This window comes from Molothrus aeneus, chromosome 20 (assembly GCF_037042795.1).
Source record: "Molothrus aeneus isolate 106 chromosome 20, BPBGC_Maene_1.0, whole genome shotgun sequence".
Taxonomy (NCBI): domain Eukaryota; kingdom Metazoa; phylum Chordata; class Aves; order Passeriformes; family Icteridae; genus Molothrus; species Molothrus aeneus.
In genome coordinates, this window is record NC_089665.1 from 9,070,434 (window position 1) to 9,094,651 (window position 24,218).

Here is a 24,218-nt window from a genome sequence, read left to right on the forward strand (position 1 = left end):
TATTCTGCATATGAAGTCTTAAACACTTCAGTCCTTTATCAGGGGATTTTACTGGCCAGGCATGTGTGTTCAGATGGCAAAAAAAAAAAAAACCCAGCTGCTATAAAAAAAGAAACCCAAACATTTCTTTTTATGACTCGACTTGCTGTATTTTTATATATATTGAGCCAAATTCATCCCTTGTGGAGCTCAGTTGAAGCCAATAAGGGCAGGTTTGGCCCATGCCTATATGAGAAAGGTGGTGACAATTAAAATATATTGTTTAATAATGAGAGCTATGGTAGTGAAGTGTCTTTGTGTCTATGAAATTATACACCACGACACCCAGCCCGTGTGGAGCTGGGACTAGCAAAACACATAAGGCTGGTTTCTGATGGAAAGGCAAAAGCACTCTGACTTTTATGATTATGATTAAATATCACAAAGGCATTTGAAGGAGGCTAATTTAGGTAACATCTCCAGAAGTCTCGTTTATAGTGCAGTATTTTACCATTTGAAAATATTTCTTGACTCTTTTTATATGTGGCTCTCAAGGACAGCATGACTGGCTGTTATTAGCAGTAAGTAAAAGAACAGTTTTTATTTCACTTAGATTTGAGGGACTTTCAGCAATATTACAAGAAGGAATGTACCCTATTAAATAGAAGTGAGGACAGCCTTTACTATCACTTTACACTGGCAATTCCCCCTTGTTCCTGCCCAGGCCATGGTACCAGCACATGAAAGGCACTGTTGAGACCTTGGAGAGCTGAAGATGTTTCCAGGTTAGCAACAAACACCCAAAGCAGAGGAGTGTGCAGAGGAGTTGTGGTTACAGGGATCCTACCCAGCAACTCCTCTGTGTATCCCTGTTGTAAGTCGGGCTGGATTTCCAAGCTGGAGCTGCTGTGCTCTCTGTGCCTTGCATGCTCCTGCTGCAGTTTGGGCAGAGCTTCTCCAGAGCCAGGGTCCAAACCCCTCCTTCCAGGCTCCATCCCTGCCTCAGCTGAGCTCTGCCTTGCCAAGGTCCCCAAGTTTGGCCCAAACATTTTCCTGTTGGCTCCGGACCGTGCCAGGAGGGGAGGCTGAGGGGATCAGCAGAGATTTCCCTTGGGGAAAGTTTTTTCCCCCTGGGGTTTTCTGTGCTGGGCCTTGGCAGCTGCCTCTGGCTCCCGGCTCTGGGAACGGGGCTGACAAAGGTCACAGGAATGGGAAATATTTTGTTGAACCAAGAGTGTGTGAGGAAGGTGGAAACACCTCAGTACCTGGACCAGCAGAAAAGGCAGCTCTTAAACAGAGATATAAAATATCCTTGTTAATATCAAAATATCAAAGCTGAAGATAGAAAATATCAGTTCTAATGCCACTGGTCTTCTAAGGAGTCTCTGACCCCCAAAAATGAGAGTGGGGGGGAAAAACAGAAGAATAAAAATCCTTTTTGTTGTACTTATTACTCATTCTGAGTCTCTTTATGGAGATCTGGCCTTTGGCATCAGACTCAAATAATATTTTATTAGAAGAAAGCATGATTCATTGGAATGGTGCAGTATCTGTGGAAAGGAAAACTGGGAAGGACACAAGAGGAGCTCAGCTGTGGAAAAACCAATCCAAGGAGCCACTGCCCCACACAGGATCCCAACCCACAGCAAGAAACAACAAAAAGGAGCAAAGTATTTCCAAACAAACCTTGGAAGGTGGTGGTGCTGCCAAGGAAGGAATTGTGACCATATCAGATTGTCAGGAAGGGTCATACAGTACCTCTGGAAGGAGAATATCCTATCCTTTGGAAATTAATAGGATTTTTTAGTGTAAATATTATTATATTTATATTTATAAAAAGAATGTTTAAATATAAATTATTATATTTATAAATACAATAATTTAAAACATTTTCTTTATATTTATATTTATTAATTCTATCTATTATATTAAACACTAATTATTAAATACTAAATGATTCAATTAATAATTTAAATATCAGATCCAGACTTCTGTTATTCTCTCAGCAGCTGTTCAGACACCCTGGGCAGGAGTAAACTGCAATTTTCAGGGTGGCTGTGTCATCCATCACACTCAAACACTCCATGGTCATTCCTGAGCTGCACAGCCAAGGCTGCAGGCTGGGCCTGCTGAGGGGGACAGTCAAGGGCTGGTCCTGCTACGCTGAATCTATAAAAGTTTTCCTATTGACTTCAACAGAAATAGGACTGAGTCTTGGGATTTTGGCACAGAAACACAAAAATGGGGCTTTTCATGTCGGAGCTGCAGCAGGCCCTGCCTGACGTCAGGAATTGTTCTCTGGACAGGATGTTCTGGGAATGTTCAGGGATGTCCTCCCTGCTGCCAGGGCTGAGCACGAGCACACAACCCTGGCCCAGAGCTGTTATCAGTGCAACCTCCCAGCTAGAAGAAGAGAAATTTGTCAATTCTGCTCTCAGGACTGTTAGAAGTGTTGCTGCCCAAGCAGACAGTGCTGACATTCCACCTCATTTTTCTTGTTAAAAAGTCAAATTTCCACCAGTTTGTAAATACAGCCCCACTGAAAGTGTTCCTCAAAACTGCAGCAATGAATGGTTCAAAGCCAAATGTTTGTGTTTGCTGAGAACTAAGGAGAATGGCAACAACCAAAAAACCCAGATGAAAAATGTTGGCATCTGCCAAATAATGCTTCAAACCCCTTCCCCACCAGTATTTTCAGTGAAACAAGAACTTTGTGACCTGTTGCAGCTTTTCCTCCTCTTTTCATTCCAGTGGCGTTCCTTTTATTTTATTAAATGAGTTTCTAATTATACAAAACCTGCAATTATCCTGATTTTAATTGAATTAGTGTTATTAGCTCTTTGCACTAATTAATCTTCTTTTTATTTCCTTCTCTCAGGACCCAGTTCCAAAGGTGGGCTGGGGCTCAGGAGGGCAATTTTCCATCCTTGCTGCTGTGAATCCTCTGGGACACCTGAGCTGGCACCAGATTCCCAAAGTGCTCAGACAGGAGCATCTGCTGGCCATGGCCAGGGAAAGGATCTGGGGGCTTGGAGGCCACAAACACCCAGCAAGGTGACACAAAACCCAGCAAGGTGACAAAAAACCCAGCAAGGTGACACAAAAACCCAGCAAGTGACACAAAACCCAGCAAGGTGACACAAAAACCCAGCAAGGTGGCACAAAACCCAGCAAGGTCACAGAAAACCCAGCAAGGTGACACAAAACCCACCATGGTGGCACAAAACCCAGCAAGGTGACACAAAAACCCAGCAAGGTCACAGAAAACCCAGCAAGGTGACACAAAACCCAGCAAGGTCACAGAAAACCCAGCAAGGTGGCACAAAACCCACCATGGTGGCATAAACACCCAGCAAGGTGGCACAAAACCCAGCAAGGTGACAAAAAACCCAGCAAGGTGACACAAACCTTCCCCTGGCATTTCCCAGTGAGGCTGAGCAGCCCATGCCAGGTTTAAATTTAATTCTGGTTTAAGCAGGACAAGGCTGGTGCTGGGAACCCTGTGATAAAACCACCACCAAGCCCCAGTGTTTGACAGGCATTTCTCTCGTGGCAGGGTGTGCACATTAAATAAGGTTCATGTTGGACAAGGCTTTGTGCTTTGCTTGTACCACTCCCAAGATTTCCTTTTCTTTAATTTTTAATCTTGATCCCGTTCTTTGCAGAGAGCAAATCAGTTCAAAATGTGATGTTTTCTACCAGCCAGTCACAGGCTCATGGTTTCTCTTCCAGCCTGCTTTCACAGGAATAAAACCCCTCCAGTCACACTGGATTGTCACAGTCAAGTGCATGGCACCTCCTTGGAGCAGGTCCTTAAATTAAAATATTGTGGATTTTTCTGCTGTTTAAGCAGTACTGCAGAAACATGAGTGGCCAAGGAGAGAGGAGGGTTTTTTTTAGTTCCCTCTGGCTGGAATTTTTCACTATAAGCATCCTCAGGGGAGTTCTCATCTTCAAAAGAAACATTCTTTCTATACAAGCTGCAAAAAGAATTATTTAATGACATCATAAATTAATACAGAGAGGCACAAATTTTCCAAAATGTAGAGAGAGAGAAAAATAAATTCATGTTTGCCAAAAACACCCCAGCTCTTCCAGACTTAGGCCCCTCTTGAGCCTGTGAGCTGCCAGTGATGCCAAATTGAATGGTGGGGCTTTTGGCAGGACTGAAGTTTAGCTTGTTTCAATCCTGGCAAATCTTCCTATGACTCACATTCTCAGCAAGCTGATACAAATATTTGTTCTATTTCGAGGGAAGTCCAAGCTCAGTCTGGCACCGAGTGCTGCTGGGCTCGCTGCAACCCAGCCTGCCTGGGCCAAGATGAAATTTGGACATCTCCCTTCAAGAAAAACAGAATTAAAAAATTCCCTGGGCCTTTTAGCACAGATTAGAGCACATCAATGGAAAACGGTCCTCGTGTGTATTCAGGTTTTTCTCACTTGCTAATTTTTGCTTTAATCTGATTTGAAATGGGCCTGGTTTCCCTGAGCTTGGATTGCCATCCCTGACTGCAGCTCTGGGGCTGGAAAAGCCTCCACACACATGAACCTCCACATTCTTGAGAATTAAAAGCTGTTTAAACTGCAGTAAATCAAACTGGGACACTGTAAGCACACTTGATCTCTTTTAAAGCTGTGCAGGTTGTTGGGATTTTTTGTTAGTGATGTCCCCAGTTTAGTGTTTCTGATTTGAAAAACAAACAGAGCAAATCCTCCAGGACACTCAGGGTTGCTGTGCTCTGCTTCATCCCCAGGAATGATCCTGCTCAGCCAGGATCTCCATCAGGACCAGCACCTGGGCAAAGCAGGAGAAATCCAATGGAACCTGGCTGCCTCACCTGGGACTGGACACACAGCCAGGTTAGAAATCTTGCCATGAAAACATAAAGGGAACTAAAAAACAACCACCTCTTTCCATCCCATAAACTAATACCACCAGGTTTTTGTTGTTTGTTTGGGTTTTCTTGTTTGGGTTTGGGGGGGTTTTGTTTTTGTTTTTTGTTTTGTTTGTTTGTTTCTTTTTTGTGCTCACCTTGAGTGGGGTTTGTAATGTAAATAATTCAGTGATGTTTCAATGTTTTTGTGAAAGTCACACAGGAGGGGGATCCACTAATATCACTTTTTTTTTGCCATTTGGAAATGGGAAATCTGCTCTAAGTGGATTCCTCTGAGTGGAAAAAGATTGTCACTGGAGAATGATTCATCCCACTTAATCTCAATGTCTGATCTCTCTCCAGTGACTATAAAAGGAACCCAGATGACCAGATTAGCATATATCCAAATTTTGCACATTTTTCTGCTAACTCAGCCTTTCCCAATCAGGTCCTGTACTCATAAATACCCTGTGCTATTTTTTACAAGGAAAAGCTCATTATTTGGCACAGGGACTCCCAGGGCACTCCCTCAGCTCCAGTGGCTGCTGTGGGACAGAGCCTGGGCCCTGCCCTTTGCAAAGGCTGCCAGGTAAAACTCGCAGTAATTCCAAGATTTCTCTACATTCCCTGCATTGACTGAAAGGTTCTGGGAGGATTCTTACAGGAATTACTTTTTAAATTGCCTTAAATCAATAAACATTGCATGGATGAGCAGAAGGTACATGAAAAATGGTTAAAATAGCAGCAGTGATTATTCATGAAAAATGACATTGTTATTGTGTTGGTCACCTCTGTAAAACAGGCAGGAGATCCAGGCAGATTTTCCTGTGCAGCCTGGGCTGCTGACCCCACTCATTTCTGGGTTCCATTTGTCAGCTCAGTGTTGATGCAGTGTCACAGTGAGGAATGAAGTGAGCACTGCAGGCTCTGGGCAGTGGCACCCCCAGCCCTTCCCTCTCCCTCCCACCTTTCATTCTTCACCCCTGTCCCTGGAGTGCAGCTCAGGGCTTTGGTGCTCTGGGGACCTCAGGCTGCTTTAACTCAGTGCTCACACCAACTCAGGTGTCCCCTAAACAAAGAAACCCCTGAAAAATCCCAAATGAACCCAATGGGCACCTAAAACCCCATTGTGGAGCTTTGGGATGGTGAAAAAGGGCCAGGTGTGCACCTTGGGAAGTGGGAGGGTGGTGTAGTCAGGCAGTAGGAGACAGAAGAGAGACGAGGCATCTTAATTCACCATGGAACATTTTTATACTAATTATTGAAATGCACCCAGAGACAGCTTGTAGTAGTAAAATGATTTTATGTTCTGATATGTAAAATAAAATGTCCATGCTATGTAACAAACATTTAAAAATTCCATACCACCTGTATCTAATGTGGTTTCTAATAAAGATTTATCTGTAGTATATATGTTTTTTTGTCTAACCAATTCTTAGTTTTTACATCAAAGGTGTGTAATAAAAAAAATTTAAATAGATGTCTTTCAAAAAAAAAACCTTTGCAACATTCATTTTTATTAAGTATTTCATTCATTAAAAGCAAAGCTGAATTGGACACGTGGCCTGCATTTGTGATATATATAATTTTATATATATATATATATAAAATATATATGTATATAAATAGCTATTCAGCATGCAAAAATTGTACTGATTTCCAAAATCTGGTTACAAAATCCCCAGCAGTCACAGAGGAATTCTGCTGAGTGGCTGCAGGGGACTGTCCTGGTTGAAATGTGACCTCGGGGCTGTGTCACAGCCCCCAAGTCCATGGAGCTCCTCCTTGGCATGGATTCACCAAAGCACAGAAGCACCTCCCCACTTCCAAACCTGCATTTCAGCTTTTTGCCTTTGCCCGTTTGGGAATCAATGAAATAAAGCCCCACTGTGCAATGACCAAAGCTTGAACATTGTGCTCTTCAGTGGCACCGAGCTCCAGAGCCACCTCTGCGTCACCTGGGGGCTCGGGGCGGACACTGACCTGGGACAGGAGCTTTGTGGGTGAATTCTGCCCCAGAGGATTCCTCTGCTTGCCCAGGAGTGTCAGCCTCCTGCCGGGAGCACCGAGGGGGGAAAGGGCCTCTGGGATGGAGCCCAGAGGGACACGCAGAGGGCACAGCCAGGAGTCACCCTGGGCCTTCCCCAGTGAGCACGGGCAGCCATGAACGCACTGCTCACAGATTTTACCTGTTCTACAAATATTCGTACACTGTAAAGCCTGACAGGGCATGGGAGCTCTTCCCATGTTCCTCTAGGCCTCCTAGGCTGAAGACAATTCTGAGTTAGCTGCAAAAGAAAAGAACATAGCACAAAAGGCACGTTTCAGCTGAATACGAAAGAAATCAAGGACCAGCAAATACAGAAATTGGTTCTGGAAAGTATTAGCGACTTTTAAGCTTAAACTTCATAAATATATTGCAATAAGCAAATGTGATTCGATCAAGGGATGGGAGTCTGAAGACACTGGGTCTGTTCCTAACGCTGCAATTAATTTGCTGTTTGGCCTCGGACTTTACTCTTCACTTCTTTGCTTCCCACAGCCACGCCCGATGTCGGTGTGGGGGCAAGAAGAGACATTTGTGCATCGGGGCCTGCTCGGGCACGGCCCCCGCGCTGCCCCGCCGCTCCCTCACTGCCGGGGGGACAAATTCCAAAGGGCTAAAGAGGCGCTGCCACGGCAGTCCTTGAGCTACGCAGCCGATGGAACGGGCTTTTCCTCGGAGCTTTGGGAGCTTGTGGCTTCGTGAGCCAAGGACCGTAAAAGTGAAGCTCGTATTTTTCCCAAATAGCCAAAATTTGCTCACGGATGTTTAACATAACAAGCAAAAGAACATGACTAGCTAGGTCACTCGTTAGTCATGAGGATGGTTTCTACTGGATGAAGACACGAGAATGAATTTATTTGGGAGTCACTGAGAGCCTGATGAATCCAGCCCACTAAGAGAGGAGATGGAACTCTCTGTGTGCCTGAAGATACAAGCTCTTCACCCACACAAATCCCTCTGGAAATGCACATGTGTCTCACCGAAGTGCAAGTTACCCACAGGTATCAACACTGCCTGAACTGTCCCGGAGCAGAAGGGCGGCTGTGGCCTCGGGGGTCACCCGTCGGTCCAGTTCTCCACAGCGCCCATCCCTGAATGGTACTGCAGCGACGACTCCCGGGACAGCGAGAAGCTCTGCGAGTACAGGAACTCGTTGGCCGCGTTCAGGTGCGGGGAGGGCGCTTTCCTCTCGCACACGGCCGGGTGTCCCCGCTCCCTGGGGAAGGCCGAGGCGGGGCCGCGCTCCCGGCCCGGCGCCGGGCCCAGCTGGTTGTAGACGCTGAAGGGGCCGTTCCCCGGCGGCTGCGAGGCCTGGCCCGCCATGGCCGGGGGGAGCCGCGGCATCATGGGGGCGGCGGGGAAGTGCGGCGGGAAGGGCTGGTAGGGCACAGTCTCCATGGTCTGCACGCTGTAGCCGCTGTAAGGTGCGACTGAAGTCCACATGTTGCAGCTCAGCGGCGGCGGAGGCGGCGGTAAATCGTCGACGGCCGAGACGGCGGCGATGTCGGCGCCGGAGCCAGAGTACATGCAGGCCTCCCTGGGGGCCACCTCGCCGCAGTAGGACGGGCTCAGCATCTGCTGCTCGTAGGGCGGCGGCGAGCGGAAATAGTGATCGTCCCCCACCGAGGACGAGGCGTCCAGGTAGGAGCGTTTGCAGGGCAGGTCCAGGTGCCGAGCGCTTTCTGCAAGAGAAATTCACCCTGAGGAGCGGCTCTGCTAGGGAGCGCCCTTGGAGGCCGCGGTTATTTCACTAAAGTGGTGCCCTCTCTCAGCTTAATCCAGTTAAAGCATTTTACTTTGGGAAAACAATGTACTACATCAAAAAGACATTGTGCTGCAAATGTCAGGCTAATCCTCCCCGGCCTCAAAGCGCTCCGGTGACATTTGTCAGCTTAAGTGAGGGACTCTTCTCACATCAGGGATTACTCCACGTTCACCCCGATAAGGAGGGCCCTGACACTCCCGCACGGTTCCTCCTGACAAACTCAAGAAGTCTCTTAAAGGGCCTTATCACAGCCTGCCTTCCTGTCACTGCAAAAATGGCTCTACATTTCCCAGATATTCACGTCAAAAGCTGCAGAAATATTTCCAGATAAAGGAGCCCTTTCCCAGTGAGCAGCCCTTCCTCAGTTTTGCACAGCCCCTCTCCTCCTGTGAGGACCATGGCCCTGGTCCCCAGCAGCTTTCTGTTATTTATTAGGAATATTCTCTGGATGAATTAGTGAATTCATCTGCACACTAAACATCTGCTAAAATTACACATTTGCTTTGCAGCCCTCATTACTGGTGCTGTTAGATTCTTCATTTAGCCATGATCAGAGGATTCTCCCAGCTTAAATAAATTAGCAGGCAGTGAGACATGCAAATAGAAGGATTTTTTTCTTCTGTGCAAAATTTTTCCATTTAACTTAAAACATGCCATGATCTCATCTGATGCTGGACTAAAAGGAAGAGAATGCAGTCACAGCTCACTTAAATTTGAGAATTAGTGGATGAGAGGAAAGGGCTGCTCATAGCAAGCTCCCACAGTCCCACTGGTCTGCAGACATTGAGGGAATTGCTCCTGGCTTTGCCTTGGAAAGTGTAGAATTTTGGTAATGCTAATGGCCTCCTGCAAACAATTCTGAATTCAGCCGATCCTAACAATGGATAATTTTCCACTGAAGCTCTGTGCCATTTGAATTACACATTCTAATTCATTGTTTCAGCTCTCTCTCAGAGTCTGAATTTACCTTCTGTGGGACAAACCCACTAAAAATTGCTCCAAACAGCAGCTCTTGCCTCCTGAACCCCAAAACACTCCAATCACAGCAGTATTGTTGAAGATCAAGGCCCAAGAGACCAATCCAAACCAAACTCACGGTCTCAGGTTTATTTTCTGTGATATTTTTCTAGCTGTGAACTCGAGTTACCTCTTCTTTTTAGACAATGGTAGAAGAGCCCTGAATCTCTCTGTGCTGTGAAGGTGTTGAGTGGCAGATCTTGAGTATCTGAAGCTGCAAACTGCATGTGAGCACCATTCTCATACTGATAATGCTGCAGGCTCTGGTGATTCCCATGGAGTGGGTTCACATCTGGCTTTGCTGACAGCTGGCCATGGCCGGACACCAACCTCTGCCTCATGATGCTTTTGGAAATTACTGGATATTCTTTGCTGAAAGAGGTGAGAAAAATTAAGGCTGGTTAGGCAGAGATCAGCATCATCAGAATTTCATCAGCAGAGTGAGGAAATATTGGTTTGGCTCCCCCAGAGCATCTCCAGGCAGTGACTTCACCCCCCTTTGCTTCAGACGATGAACTCAGCGCACTGCTCTGGGTGTGGGCAGGGCTGACAGCACAGAGTGTGTCAGGAAGGGCTTCTGAGGGATACCAGTGCCTTTGAGGCACCAGCAAACACTGCCACGTTCTGCTGCTTCTCCCAAGAGCTGCAGGCGTGAGGAGGAAGAGGAGGAAGAGGAAGGAGGAGGGAGGGAGGTACCTCTGGAGCCGAGCCACGCGCAGGTCGCTGTCGTCGCTGCCCCGGAAGCCCTTGGCAAAGGGGTTGTTCTCAATTTTCAGCTGGGTTATCTTGAACAAAACCAAGAATAAAGAATAAAGAAAGAATAAATAAAGATTTTAAAGCAAATCAGAGCAGAAGTGTGGCAGCAGCAGGGCTGAGCTGGTGGGTCTGTGAAATGCAGGGTCTGGGTCTTATTCTAGGCCCTGTGTTCTTCTTCTGGACTCCTGATAGAGAGAATTTATTTGTCTGATTTAAAATGTCTCCTATGTTTCCATGTTAGAGAGCCCTGCTTGTCATGGTGTGGCTCTCCCTAATTCCCATAACAATTTTACACACCTTTCTGGCCACCACTCAGGCATTTTAGCTCTGTGAAAATCACAACTCAAACACTGTTTTATCCCTGCACAGCCCCTCTCCTTTCTCTGCATCCCATTTGAATGCTGAGGAGAGCAGCCAGCTCTGCTTTGGGATGCTTTTGCAGAGCGTTGCTGTTACTAACAAATGCACTTTTAGCAATGTTGAAAAATATCCCTTACCAAAAAACTCCTGAGAGCACAGCTGGCCGCTGTCAGTGCTGGAGGGAAGGTGGTGACATGTGAATTTAAGCAGCCTCCAGGGCTCAAACTCTTCCAGGGAAGCTCAAGCAGCTGATGAACCACAAGAAGAGTAGGACCCTTCCAAAGCCACAGCCTGACAGCAGGTTTGTACATCTTAATTTCATTTTGTTATTTAGTGATCGTGGTTTTCCTCTGACGTGAGCAGGATCAGGGCTTCAGTCCCTCCTTGTCACCTTCCCCTGGCCTCCTCCAGCCCAGGAGGGGACTTGGGGTGAGCACAAATCCCTTCCTCTCTGACCTGTGCCCAGGGGTAACCTCTATCCTCAACTTCACAATTTTTTTCTTTAGGAATACAATTATTTACAGCCACACTTCTTGCCAGCAGGAGATTTCTGAGCTAAATATAGCTCAGCAGTTTGTTTCTTCTAAAAGAAACCTAGACCAGGCTTTTAATTGTTGATGCTTAAGAGAATAAATAAAACCTGAATGGTTTTATTTATTCTCTTAAGCATCAACCATTCAGGTTTTATTTATTCTCTTAAGAATCAATATTCTCTTAAAATCTCTGAGGCTGAGATTTTCTCCAGACCACACTGAGGTCCTGGTGACACCTTCAGCAGGTCCCTGTGTCCCCAGAGGCTCCTCACAGGATCTTCACTAAAGAATTTGGGCTCCTCTGGGACGTTTTCCCTCAATCTGGGGCTGCCCCCAGCCACGATCCCCGCAGCAGAGCTGGACAGCAGTGACAGCGCAAGTGTGGAGTTTATGGAGACTCTGGGAGCTTTAGGGATGAAAGGCACCATTGACAGCAGACATTTTAATTATGTATTAAATATAAGCTCTTTGGAGTCTTTTTGGTTAACCATGTTTGGGCAATTGGTCATTTTACATCAACAGCTACAACTTTTCTACCTTCAGTGTCCTAATGGGCACTTTCCCCCACGCTGCCTGACCATACCACATCCATGCTTCTGCTCTCTTTACTGCCTCACTAATTGCAACATTTTTGCAAGGACTCTGTGCTTCCAGCATCAAAGGGCACACAGGCATCCTGCTTGGGAGGAAAAGCTCTGGTCAGGTTATTGGGGAGGAAGAATTTCACACTTGTTCCTGTTCCTAGAGGATTTTCCTGTGAATGTGTAGGAAAGGAACTGGTACAGTTACACATGGCAGATTTCACAATCAGGGTGACAGGAGGGCTCTGGCAGTACTACCTCACTCTGCACCTTTAGTTATGAATCTTGCTGCCCTTTAAAAATTCCAATTAAATTATTAATTATTCCTCATGCAGCAGCTGGACTTGACGATGAGGAAAATGCCTGGGAGCAGGAGCTTGTGCAAGGGCAGAGCAGTAGCAGGATAGAACCTGAAGCCTTTCCATCCCCTGCTGTCCCTGCCCTGCTGAGGTGACACAGGGAGGTGACAATTTACTGTCCCACTGCTGTCAGTCCTGCTGGCATCCAGCCCGCAGACAGAACTCTGCCCACTGCACAGGTAACACCACCCCACACCACAGAGCAGCCCTACAGCACCCAGGTGCCCCTGACACCCAGCCAGAGCACAGAACTGACCCTCTGCACCCCCAAAGCCCCCCTCCCCAGCCCCCAGCCCCCTCCTGCAAACCACAGAGGCAGCTCTGAGTTCCGTTTTTATGGTTACATTCCTCATCTGTCTCACTAAACACACATTCTGTAATTACTGCTCACTGCAGATTTATGAGCAAGCTTTACTGGTCATTATTCCATGTGCTTTGCTGTTTGAGTGACATCTCAGCTCTGTGAGCACAGGGGAGCCAAAATATTGTACCCAGCCAAAATATTGTAACCAGCCAAAATATTGTACCCAGCAGCATCCCTGCTCCTCCAGAGCTGCACCCTGGCTCATTCTCCCTGCTTAAAGCCAGCATGGAAACTTGTCTTTTAAACCAGCAGAACAGGAAGATGCTCTCTCAGAGTTCCTGAAATAAAGCATTTGTGGCCCCAAAAGCTGCCTACCTTGTGGTTCTGGTAGGAGGTGACAGAGATGAAGGAGGTCTCGGGGAAGACGTGGGTGCAGAAAGCCGTGTTCTTGGAGCCAAAGGCGTTGTTCTCATCTGCCTTCACAATGTGCAGCCGGGGCTGGTACTTGTGCATTGAATTGAGGATGATCTGAAAAACAATTGATGCCAAAGTGAGAAATCCATTCCAAAAAGAAAAGAGTCAAGCCGTGGCTGTTGGACACTCTGCAGCAGGACCCAAAGCCCGGCAGAGCTCAGCTTTAGCTTCGCTTGCGAGCTAGGAAGGAAAATTTACATTCTAGGAATGCACATGGACCAAGGCACAAAAGGTATCTGCAGCTCTGGCAAGCAGAGCTGAACTTAAAGCTTTCCTGGTAAAGCCTCATTTTCCATTGCTATTGGATAGAATCAGTCTGGCTGGAAAAAATGTCATAAGTTTTTTTTTCCCCAGCTCACACCAAAGCTGTACAATATATAATTCACCAGCAGCCTGGCCTGTAAAGATTCCTAATAAATGCTTTACTGAGCTGAAAAATACACAGTTTAGCAGAGGGAAAAAAAAACAACACAGAAACCACAGAGGGAAAAAAAGCTAGAAAGCTATTTTTCTTTTATCTGATGGTAAAAAAAAGAACCAAAAAACTACAAAGCAGCAGATTGTTTTTTCCTGCTGTTTGTGGAGTGGCTGAGTGTGGGTGGCTGGTCCAGGCACCTCTCCCCTCCTCGAGTCTTGGGCAGTGAAAGGCAGGACCAGCACCAGCCAAGGGACTTTTTGTGGAGGATGCCAGGGGGGCTGGGAAGGGCTGAGGTCCAGCAGGGATCACAGCCTGGCTCCACTAAAGGGTTTTTTTGGTGGAGCTTTTTGGGCTGAGAGAGGCTGCCCAGGCTCATCCCATTGCAGCACAAAGCAGGGATGTGCCCAGACACTGCAGAAGAAAATGACTTCAAGAAATGGAATTTCTTTTAAGAAGCGGGATGGTTTTAAGAAAAGCCTTTATTCCTTTTACTGGGCAAAGAAGAAATATTGCTGCCTTGTTTTCTCAGCATAATCCTTCCCAATCTCCTCCTTCTGCTCCCAAATGGGCTCATTGAGCCCAGCTGCTCCTGGGGGAGAGGGACTCCAGCCAGGACAGGGCCAGGGCCAGTGCCAAGGAGGGGACACTGTGATGGGTGGGGTGGTGGAAGGATGGAAGGATGGAAGGATGGAAGGATGGATGGATGGATGGATGGATGGACGGATGATGGATGGATGGATGGATGGATGGATGGATGGATGGATGGATGGATGGATGGATGGATGGATGGATGGATGAGGGATGGATGAGGGATGGATGGATGGGTGGATGGATGGAAGGATGGATGGATGGAAGGATGGATGGAAGGATGGATGGATGGAAGGATGGATGGATGGAAGGATGGATGGATGATGGATGGATGGAAGGATGATGGATGGAAGGATGGAAGGATGGATGGAAGGATGGATGGATGGATGATGGATGGATGGAAGGATGGATGGATGATGGATGGATGGAAGGATGATGGATGGAAGGATGGAAGGATGGATGGAAGGATGGATGGATGGATGAGTGGATGATGGATGGATGGATGGATGGGTGGATGGATGGGTGGATGATGGATGGATGGATGGATGGATGGATGGATGGATGGATGGATGGATGGGTGGATGGATGGATGGATGAGGGATGGATGAGGGATGGATGGATGGGTGGATGGATGGATGGAGGGATGGATGGATGGATGGAAGGATGGAAGGATGGATGGATGGATGATGGATGGATGGGTGGATGGATGGGTGGAGGGATGGATGGATGGAAGGATGGATGGATGTGCACACTGCAGCACAGCAGCATCAGCTCACACTAATCATGGTTTTGGCCAGTTTCAAATGAGAATTACCAAGAAGCAGAACGGTTTTGCTCTGTGATTGCTCTGTGTGCTCAGAAACCCTCTCTGCTCCCTGACTGCCATGGCCAGGAGAGCCCAGAGCAGCAGCTCCAGGTGCTCCAGGCAGGATGGGGGGCAGTGCATGGAGCTCGTGCTCTCCAAACCCCCCCATCTGCTGCAGGTCCCCCTGCCCACAGTAGCTGCTGCATTATGCACCACTTAAATGCAATTTTTACTGCTGACGTTTTCCAGACAACCCTCCCTGCTCCCCAAGAGAGAGAATGAGGAATTTTTGGCATTTTATCAGCTTTGCATCAAGCCTCTGAACCACTTTGTGGCTGTTGATGTGCGGGGTGGAGATCTGAGAGGGTCGGCTCAGGTTTTGGGCTGGAGCCTTTTCTCTGCTTTCATGTATCAGCCACTCATAAAACAAAGTAACACCCAAGGGACAGGACTTTCCTAAAAGAAGGGACATTTCAATTTTCAGTAATTAAGAGTTGAGGCATGCTGATGAATAATGGCTGTCTGGAGCAAAAGCTGGGGATTGCTGAGCTCTCCTCACTGTCTGTCCCACACTGCCCAGCACGGGGGACTTTTCCCCAAAGCCAGAGGAACTCAGCTTCAGGATGGAGAAAACAATTTTAAACTGAGCTTTCCACAGGGAAAATTAGGAGGCCAAGTTTTGATACACCTTGCATGAATAGCCTGTGTTCCCCCTCCAAAGGATCCACTGGGTCTATAATAACCCCTTTAAAAAGATAAATGCATTTTTAATAACATCTTCAAAGTCAAGGAGCTCAAACAATTTCAGAATTAACAACTGAACTTCTTGGAGCCTGATAGAAGAACTCAGGAAAGAATTTCTGACAGATGCTCAATGTTTCTGTTGTGGCTGCAGATCTGCCTGGAGTTTCATCATGAAAAAAACCCTAAATGGCCAAATTTTGCCACTGCATTTACAAATTTGGGCATTTCAGTGCCTTGCACAAAAAGTGAATATTTGCTCACCTGTCTCAGTGCAATTCCTGTTGGAATTTGAGTGTGTGGCTCCCCACCAGCTGCAGAGGGGATTTCCCACATCTTTCTGGGGGTCAGCAACCCCTCTCTGCATAAAACCAGCATTTTACTTAAGAACAAAAACTCCTGCACAGAGGCTGTGTCTGCACACAAATCCTCCTCACCTGTGCTTGCTGTAATCCCTGTGCATTCAAAATCCTTACAAACCACCCCAAAAACAACCTTTAGCCACAAAACACCCAGTCTGTGCAAAGTGAAATGCCAACAACTCAGGCTAAATAGTTTTCAAGGCTGCTTTGGAAAGCTAAAAATACACCAAAAAAAGTAAATTCCACTCCAGTGACGAGGATCGGTGGAAAGATTAGCTTCAAGAATTGTGTCAAAAATGAGAAGTATTTTAATTGATGGGACAGAGCACTGAGCAGTGATGTAGGAGCCCTTGGCCTCAAAGGTGATGCTAAAACAGTAACTTTGTATTTTCCTGCACTTCCCTTTTTCCTGGGGAGGTGAATTCAGTGTCAGACGCTGTCACATATTTTAAAATTGTCATATTTTAAAATTGCTTTTGTAGGGACCCTCCTGGGCTGCACCAGGTGAGACCCAAAGAGCTCCTGGATATTTTGGGAAATGTTTTGCACCTCTTGGCTGCTCCCCGTGCCCTGGCACTGCCTTGGTGCTGGCAGAGGAGCCAGAGCACGCCCAGGGTGATGTCACTGCTACCCCTCCATGGCACACGTGCTGAGCAGACTGGGACAGCCCAGCCCCAAAGTCCAATGTGAGCTTACACAAACATCCTTCTACTTTCTACTTTTATTTTCACCCCCTGTCTCCCTCCTTTGTGCTGCTCACACACTTGCAGCAGGAACTTCAGCTGTTACAGAACTCAACTTCATTTTTTTTGGCATTCCCCAGTCAGCAAGAAATGCTAAAAAGAAATGGTGTCATTTGCTCCTTTCATTTAATTTTACTGAGGAAAACAAACTCCTCTAACTTCTAATCTCTCCCACTGCTGAGTAATGTCAGCTCCAGGGCCTGAATTTGCAGGATGGGACCCAAAGGCCACGAGCTGAGCTGGGGAAATGGTGCCACATTCCTTGTCACAAGGCAAACTCGCCTTGGAATCACCAGTAAAATGTATTTACTTTCATATGAAATTTGGGGAGTTGATTTAAGAGCTCCCTGTTTCACCAAGGTATCAGATGTCAGATGATGCAGTGGTTGCTATGGCAACCCCCCTTTTTATATTGAATAGTAAATGGCCACGAAAAAGCCACATAATTTTATGGTTGCTCCCTGGGGATCACACAACTAATATAAAATCTTGCATTTTAATATATTTTCTGCTTCTTTCTTCCTTCCCTCTATTCTTTCAAAGTGAAAAAGCCTTTGAGTGAGGCTGGCCCTGGTCCCACATTGGGACTCTGAGCTGGAGTGTGACAGCCCAGCACAAAAACCTGACAATCCAGTTTTCTGCATGGAAAAAACAGTGTTTTAATCAAGGAGGCTCTGCAGAATCATCTCAATTAATATTTAGAGCATTTAGTGCTATAAACCATCCCAAACTGAAGGGTTTTTTAGGAATGAATGGTTTGGAGATGCTCCATCAGCTCTGGAGCTGACCCAGCTCTGCTGCCCAGGATGTGTCCAGGGGATTTGGGATCACAGATCCCTCTTCTCCCTGCACCCATCCTGGGACTGCCAGGGACATTTCACCCCAAAGGCAGCAGGAAAATCACACCAACATTTACAGTGGGAAAGACCCCTGAGATCACCCAGTTCAACCAAATGAAACATTCTGTGCCCACAGCCTCTCCAGCAGCTAAAACAGGAGCTCTGACATTCCCTGAATCCCTGATATTCCCTGAATCCCACCCTGCAGATTTTCCCTTCCAGGGGAGGATTCCCCTCTCCCTGCCCCAAGGCAGGCACAGACCAGGCCCAGCCCTGAGTGCAGCCAGGCTGCTCCTGCAGGGCTGCAGGGGAGCCTCCAAATCCACACTGCCCTGGCAATCAGCACGGAGGGGAATAAAAGCAAGGCTGGAAAATCCTGGGAAAAGGTTCAACATGAGCTCAGACAAAAGTTCCTCAGGAGATGGCCAAAGCTGGGGTTTCTGGGTTTGCTCTCCCTCGGTTCCTTTTCATCTCCCATCAGCTGGAATTCATCAGGACACAGCTTTGGGGTGATTCCAGCTCCACTGTGGCACGGGGGGCTTGGGCAGAGCCCAGGGGTGACACCCTGGGACACCCCAGCTGTGACCCCCGCTGTCCCCTGGTCCCCTGCACAGAGACTTCCTGCCCTGCCTTCCCCAGGCTGGCTCCCACTCCAAACCTGACCATTGCAGGGTCTGATTCCAGTTCAGCTTCACCAAGATCTGCTGCGTTTGACTCACACAAACCAGCAATGGAACAACAAAAAGATTGAACAGAGAGAAGTAAATCTTCTTGTCAACCACCAAGCCCACTGGCCACTTCTTCCCCAGGACTGAAATGGAAACCCTGGATCCATCCCTCCCTGTGGAGCACACACCTCTCCCAGGGGCACACAGCTCTGCTCCTTTTTTTTTTTCCCAGCAAACAATGTAAAACTTCACTTTGTAATTTATTTGGGCACCACTATTGCTCTGATTTCCTAAAATGAATGGGTACCAAAAAAAAAAAAAAAAAGGAAAATAATCTTTTAATGGATACTTTTTCAGCAGAAGGCTTAGTGATGCTCTGAAAAAATTGCCTGCAAATTTAGGGGTGTATATATATATATATAGGGGTATATATATATATGTATGTATGTATATATATATATGTTCTTATAAATATATATTTTCTTATACCTATAAATATAAATATAAATAATATATATAAATAATAATATAAATATATATATATAGGGGTATATGTATGTATGTATGTATGTATATATATATTCTTATAAATATATATATGCTCTTATAAATATATATTTTCTTATACCTATACATATAAATAAAATATAAATATAACTATATTCTTTATATCTAAGAAATAATATGGATTATTTATATATATTTTTATATATGTATATACATACATACATATATATAAATAATATATAATATATAAATTATAATATATATATATATATATATATAAACCCCCAAGATGTTATACATAAAAATACAGGAAATTTTTAGCTGCAAATTCTCGGAGCAGGACAAGAGGGGTGAGGCTGTGTCCTTTTCCCCAGGCAGGATTTTCCCCCTCCCTCCCTCTGGTGATCCCAGTGCCTGGGGTGGGGAAGCTGCTTCCAAGGCAGCACAGAAACCTCCCACCAGCACCCGAGAGGAAACTGCTTGGCCACAAGTCATAAAGCAAACAAATAAAAAAAAATTATGAATCAAAATTAGGGTTTTGCAAGATTAGTAGGACGTGGAGCTAATTAAAAGTGCCTGAGTGCGTCTGACGGGCACAGGCAGAAAAAGGCTGATTTAATTAACAGAAAAATGAAAAGGAAACCCCAGGACTAGGGGAAAAATTAAGGCTTTCAGTGATAATCAAATAAAACCAAGTGTGCAAATATTAAATCTGAAGAGAAATAACAAACTCATCAGCATTAATGAGTGAAGCCAGTAAACAGCAGATTTTGGTCAAGAAAAACAGGAATATCACTTCAAATGCTGTGATGAGTGACAGGCCATCTATAATATCCTGTAGCTTTAAATCTCACTAGGTTATATCCCAGAAACTAAAATAAAAGCTTTATTTTAAAAGCAGATAAGTAAATACAGCAATTAAAAGGCACCACCAGTGATGGAGTCATTCCCATTTTTCACCTGGAAAACACTGCCAGGTATTTCCCAGGCAGCAGGCACTGGGAAGGGATGTGCCACCCTTGCTGGCACTTACAAGATTATTCTCACCTCTGCAAATGCCCAGAGAGCAAAGCACCAGCCCTGCCAGAATCCCTCATGCTCCGAATCACTCACCAGCCCCACGTAAATCAGAGGCTCTATCAGGTTGATTATCTCTGCATGTAATGCTTTGAAAATACATAAATTCAGATTTCACTCTAAGCATAGGTGGCTTACAGTGCTTTCTTTGGGATCAGATAGACCTCACTGTAGCTAAACATTACAGTGGCTGCTGATTTCTTAATCCATTTCCAACATGAACGTTGCTCAGTTGTTAAGCCTGGTGTGAAAGAAGCCTTTCATGGATGAAAAATCCCCCCGGAGCAGAATATACAGCCCACGTTTTCAGGCTGTGCTGTGTGAGCTGGGCACAGCCTTACCTGCCACAAAACCTGCTCAGCCACAGGGGTTTGAGGCAGATTACAGAGCCCTGAGTTTGTTCTGATATAAAACCTGCTCGGTTTTACGTGTCTGCATTGACAAATGCCTCCCATGCCTCTGCCTGTAATAATTGACCACAACAGATAACGGGCCAGGGCAAGCAGGAGTGGGGCTTGTGAGGCTGCAGGGCTGAGTGTCAGAGAGTGAGGCTTTCCCACATCCCACATGGTAAATAATCTCCAGTCTAATTCCATGGACTGCAGCAAAGGCTTCAACTCCACAGTTTATTAATTAAGATGTTCACCTTATTTACTTTAAGCCTCAGATGTGCCTCCAGTTATAATCTCCATGGGGCTGCTCATCCCTGATATTAAGCAGCTATTTCAGTGTACAGTCAGACATGGATGGATCAATGGGTTCATTTGTTGATGGAATCATGTGAAATCTCTGCTGCCTGTCTCTCAGGTGAGATCCCTGGCTCAGAGGAGCTGCACCCCATGTAGGGATGGGGACACTGCAGTGGCTGAGGGTGCCAGGGTGGGTGACCCAGCACAGCTCTGCCTGGGCAGCTGCCCACACACCCAAAAATGCCCCAGCCAAGGCTGCAGAAATCCTCACTCCACGTGGTTTTGAGGTTTGGAGGAAATCAAAGACAAAAGGAAAGGCAGGCAGGCTCTGCTGGCACACGGGAAGGCAAACAAACCCTGTGGCTTTTCTGACTTGTTTTTTTAGGGAGCTTTAAGAAAGTGTTTGCAGTCACTGGGAACAAATTCCTAGAAATGAGAAGCTGTTATTATTCCTAACGTAATGCCTTCGTGGGACAGGCCCTGCAAGAGCAGAACTGTTCCCAGCCTGAGCTGGTGGGAGCCTTGCCCCTCTCCTGCTGCAGAGCCCAGCTCTCCTCCATGTGCACCACAAAAAGGGAAGCACCACATCTCTAAAGCAGAGGATTAATTAAGAAGCCTAATGAGGACCTGGCTGAGGGTTGGTTCAGTCCCATTTAGCCAGGCAGGTTGTCAGTGCCTGAATAGAGCAGCAAACACTTTAAAATAGATTATTTCAGGCATTTTCCCATTAATGTGAGAGGGAAAGTGCTGGGCTGTGGTACATGGCCCAAGGGCACTGAGCAGGGCTCATCTGGAGCCACAGCACGGTGGATATCACCCCAAAACCCAAACCACTGCCTCACTGGGGAAAAGACAAGCAGGCTGTTCATTGGAAAGGAGGAGGGGGTTAAAATCTTCCCTGTTAAAATGCAGCGCTAAAATCTCAGTTAAAAAATGACAAAGTCAGGAAAAGCAAACGTTTAAAGTTGCAAAACCAACACGGCACATCCTGTTTGTTTTACAGCCACATCGCACATCCTGCATGTTTTATGGTTTACATTTTACAGCATAAACAGTCGTATATTAAGCTGCAGAGTTAACCAAGAGGAAAACACAGAGTGAAAAAATGCCACGTGCAAAGCCAGCGGCTCAGGATGGCTGTGGCAGCCAAACGGTGGCAGGGGTGGGTTTGTGTCACTGTCACTGAGAGAGCCCTGACACAGGGGTGGGTTTGTGTCACTGTCACTGAGAGAGCCCTGACACAGGGGTGGGTTTGTGTCACTGTCACTGAGAGAGCCCTGACACAGTTGTTTCATTTCATTTCCATGGTGCTTCCCCCCTTCAGGGGAGCAGAGATGGGCTGTGATTAATAACAGCAGCATTAAAGGGTGCCGGGGAGCCTTTGAAGCTCACACATGTCTCAGTGGGGTCAGTAGGGTGGGGAGGGGGTCAGGGCCCAGCACGGGGCTGGGTTATCACCGAGTCCCTGCCAGGGCCTGGATTTTGGAGGCTCAAAATCCGCAAAAAATTACAAACACTGGCAAAAGTTCTGGATTTTTAGCAGTGTTTTAAGCTGCTGGGGTCCTCCTGCCTCTGGAGTCAGGAGCTGCAGCTGGTTTAGCTGTGCCAGAATCTCACTTTCTGGACAGCTTTGGGAGGCATTGGGACACTGACTCCAAGTGAAAAGCTGCTCTTCAGAGGCTCAATGCACAATCATTTTAAGCAAGACAGATACATCCCTTCCCTCCAAACTGCTGCTGCTTAAAACACATTCAGGTTCAAACCCACATTTGATGGCACAAATTAGATTCTCTTACCTTTGGTACAAGGAGGAACGGATGGCACTAAACCTAGAAGGATTTTAAACTCTCTCTTCCCTTCCTCTCACCAAGGATGGTTTATTTTTACATGACTTCCAGCTCAAATTGTGCAAGCCAGACAGGTCTGTGTTTTTATATGCAGTATCTGAGCACTCACTCTCCTGACAGGCTGCCAGGGCCCTTGGTCTGGGTTATTAAATGCACTGGGGCAGATAACTGTGTGCTCCCCACCTCTCCCCAATACACATCAATCAAAATTTTCCAAATAAAATACTTGATCTTTTTTAGGGCTGCCAAAGCCAGCCTGGAAAATCAGGAGTTTATGCAACCAGCTTCTGTGAGCTGCATGTACCACGTGCCAGGCTGAAAATCCCACAGCACTGCCCGGAAAGATCCTGGGCAGAAAAGAAAACCTCAGTGGCATCCAGCAGGACACAACTGAGCCAGTCATGGCTGCATTTCCAAGAGCAGGGGAAGCACACAGACCCCCTCCCTTTGCTTTAAACACTCCCCCCAAGCACAAAATAATGTTATTCCTTATTATTAAATTAACAATTATTAACTGTTGTATCCCACTCAGCATCCCAGACACAAACCCAGCATTTTGAGCCCACCTCCACCCACAGCCCTTGCAGAATGTCTCTCTTACGTGTCCAAAGGGATCCAGGTGGTTGTTGGTGAGTTTGAGCTTCTGGAAGGACACCAGCTGCCTCATCCAGTGGGCTCCCGTGGCCGGGGAGTCGGGGTGCACGTACAGCCTGCCCGGCATGGCCGGCTCGGCCTTCCCGGCCACCATCCTGACAACAGAGGGGACACATGGCATCACCCTGGCACCTGCAAGAGCTTCTTGTCCTTGGACTCATCCCAGCAACCCTCCTGCCGGCCCTGGGGGGATGCACTGGGACATGGGGACTCAGGGAGGCTCCTGCTTTGGGATCCTTGTTTCAGCATCACGGGCTGGCAGAGCAGGCACATCCCTGCTCCCACGCAGGATTCCCTTGGGGCAGTGTCCTCACATGGGCATTGTGGAGACACTTTTGAGGAGGAAAACTTGTCTGGGTTTTTGGAAGTCTGTACAAAGAGCCTTCTGCAAAGGGAGACGGCCCTGCACAGCAGAAAGCACCCGTGGGCAGGTGCAGAACTGGTGTGGCTGCACCTTCACAGCCAGGGAGGGCTCCCACAGCCTGGCCCAGTGGGAAGGGGCTGCTTCCCACTCAGGCCCAGACCCTGCTGCAGCTCCCCTTGCCCCACAGCACCAGCAGCTCCCATGGACACAAGGCCCAGCCATGAGACATCATTTAATGGCAACGCCCTCATTACTCCACATTGTTCTCCTCTTATAAAACCCCAATAAAAGCAATATTACCAAAAACAACAGAAACTTTCCAGCAGCAATAAAAGGAAAAGGGGAAACAGCTCTAGGGCTGGCAAAAACTAAATTAAACAGAGTTAAGGACTATCCATCATCTTGTGTTTAATGTCTCAAACACACAAAGTGGCCACCGTGGTGCAGAGACCCTCAGTCCACTCCTCTTACCCAGAGGCATTCCGGGACAAAAGCTCACGGAAAAGGGATTTTTTTTTTTAAGTGGAGCAGCCCTAATGTGCAAGTAAATAATTTCTGCTTTCTGGGATGTCACTGGGCTCGTTCCCTGTGAAATTTTCCATTGCTTTTCAGCAGGCAGCAGCCAGGGGAAGGGTTTGGGGAAACCACAGCAAATAGTGGCAGTGAGGGAGGCTGCCGGGCATTTTGTGGGGGGAAATCAAAAGAGAAAACAACACGTTTCCTTTGTCAGAGAGCAAAAATCCCAGCTGCCTCTTGGGTAAGTAACTTTGCTGGGAAAGGCACAAGGAAAGGAAGAACAGCAGAAGAGAATCAGGGCTCTGAGTGAACCACCCCATATTTCGCTTTATAGCTGCTCTCCTAAAAGCA

At 46.8% G+C, this 24,218-nt stretch overlaps 1 protein-coding gene across 1 annotated transcript in view; it reads right to left on the reverse strand.

The window, feature by feature from the left end:
* Positions 1–7,956: 7,956 nt before the first annotated feature.
* Positions 7,957–24,218, reverse strand: part of TBX4 (T-box transcription factor 4) — a 34,216-nt gene continuing 17,954 nt past the window's right edge. The window contains exons 5-9 of the mRNA XM_066563604.1: positions 22,935–23,082; positions 12,951–13,103; positions 10,379–10,467; positions 9,813–10,054; positions 7,957–8,582 (exon numbers count right to left, since the gene is read on the reverse strand). Coding sequence (XP_066419701.1) covers positions 7,957–8,582; positions 9,813–10,054; positions 10,379–10,467; positions 12,951–13,103; positions 22,935–23,082 — 1,258 coding nt within the window. The remainder of the gene's footprint in view (positions 8,583–9,812; positions 10,055–10,378; positions 10,468–12,950; positions 13,104–22,934; positions 23,083–24,218) is intronic.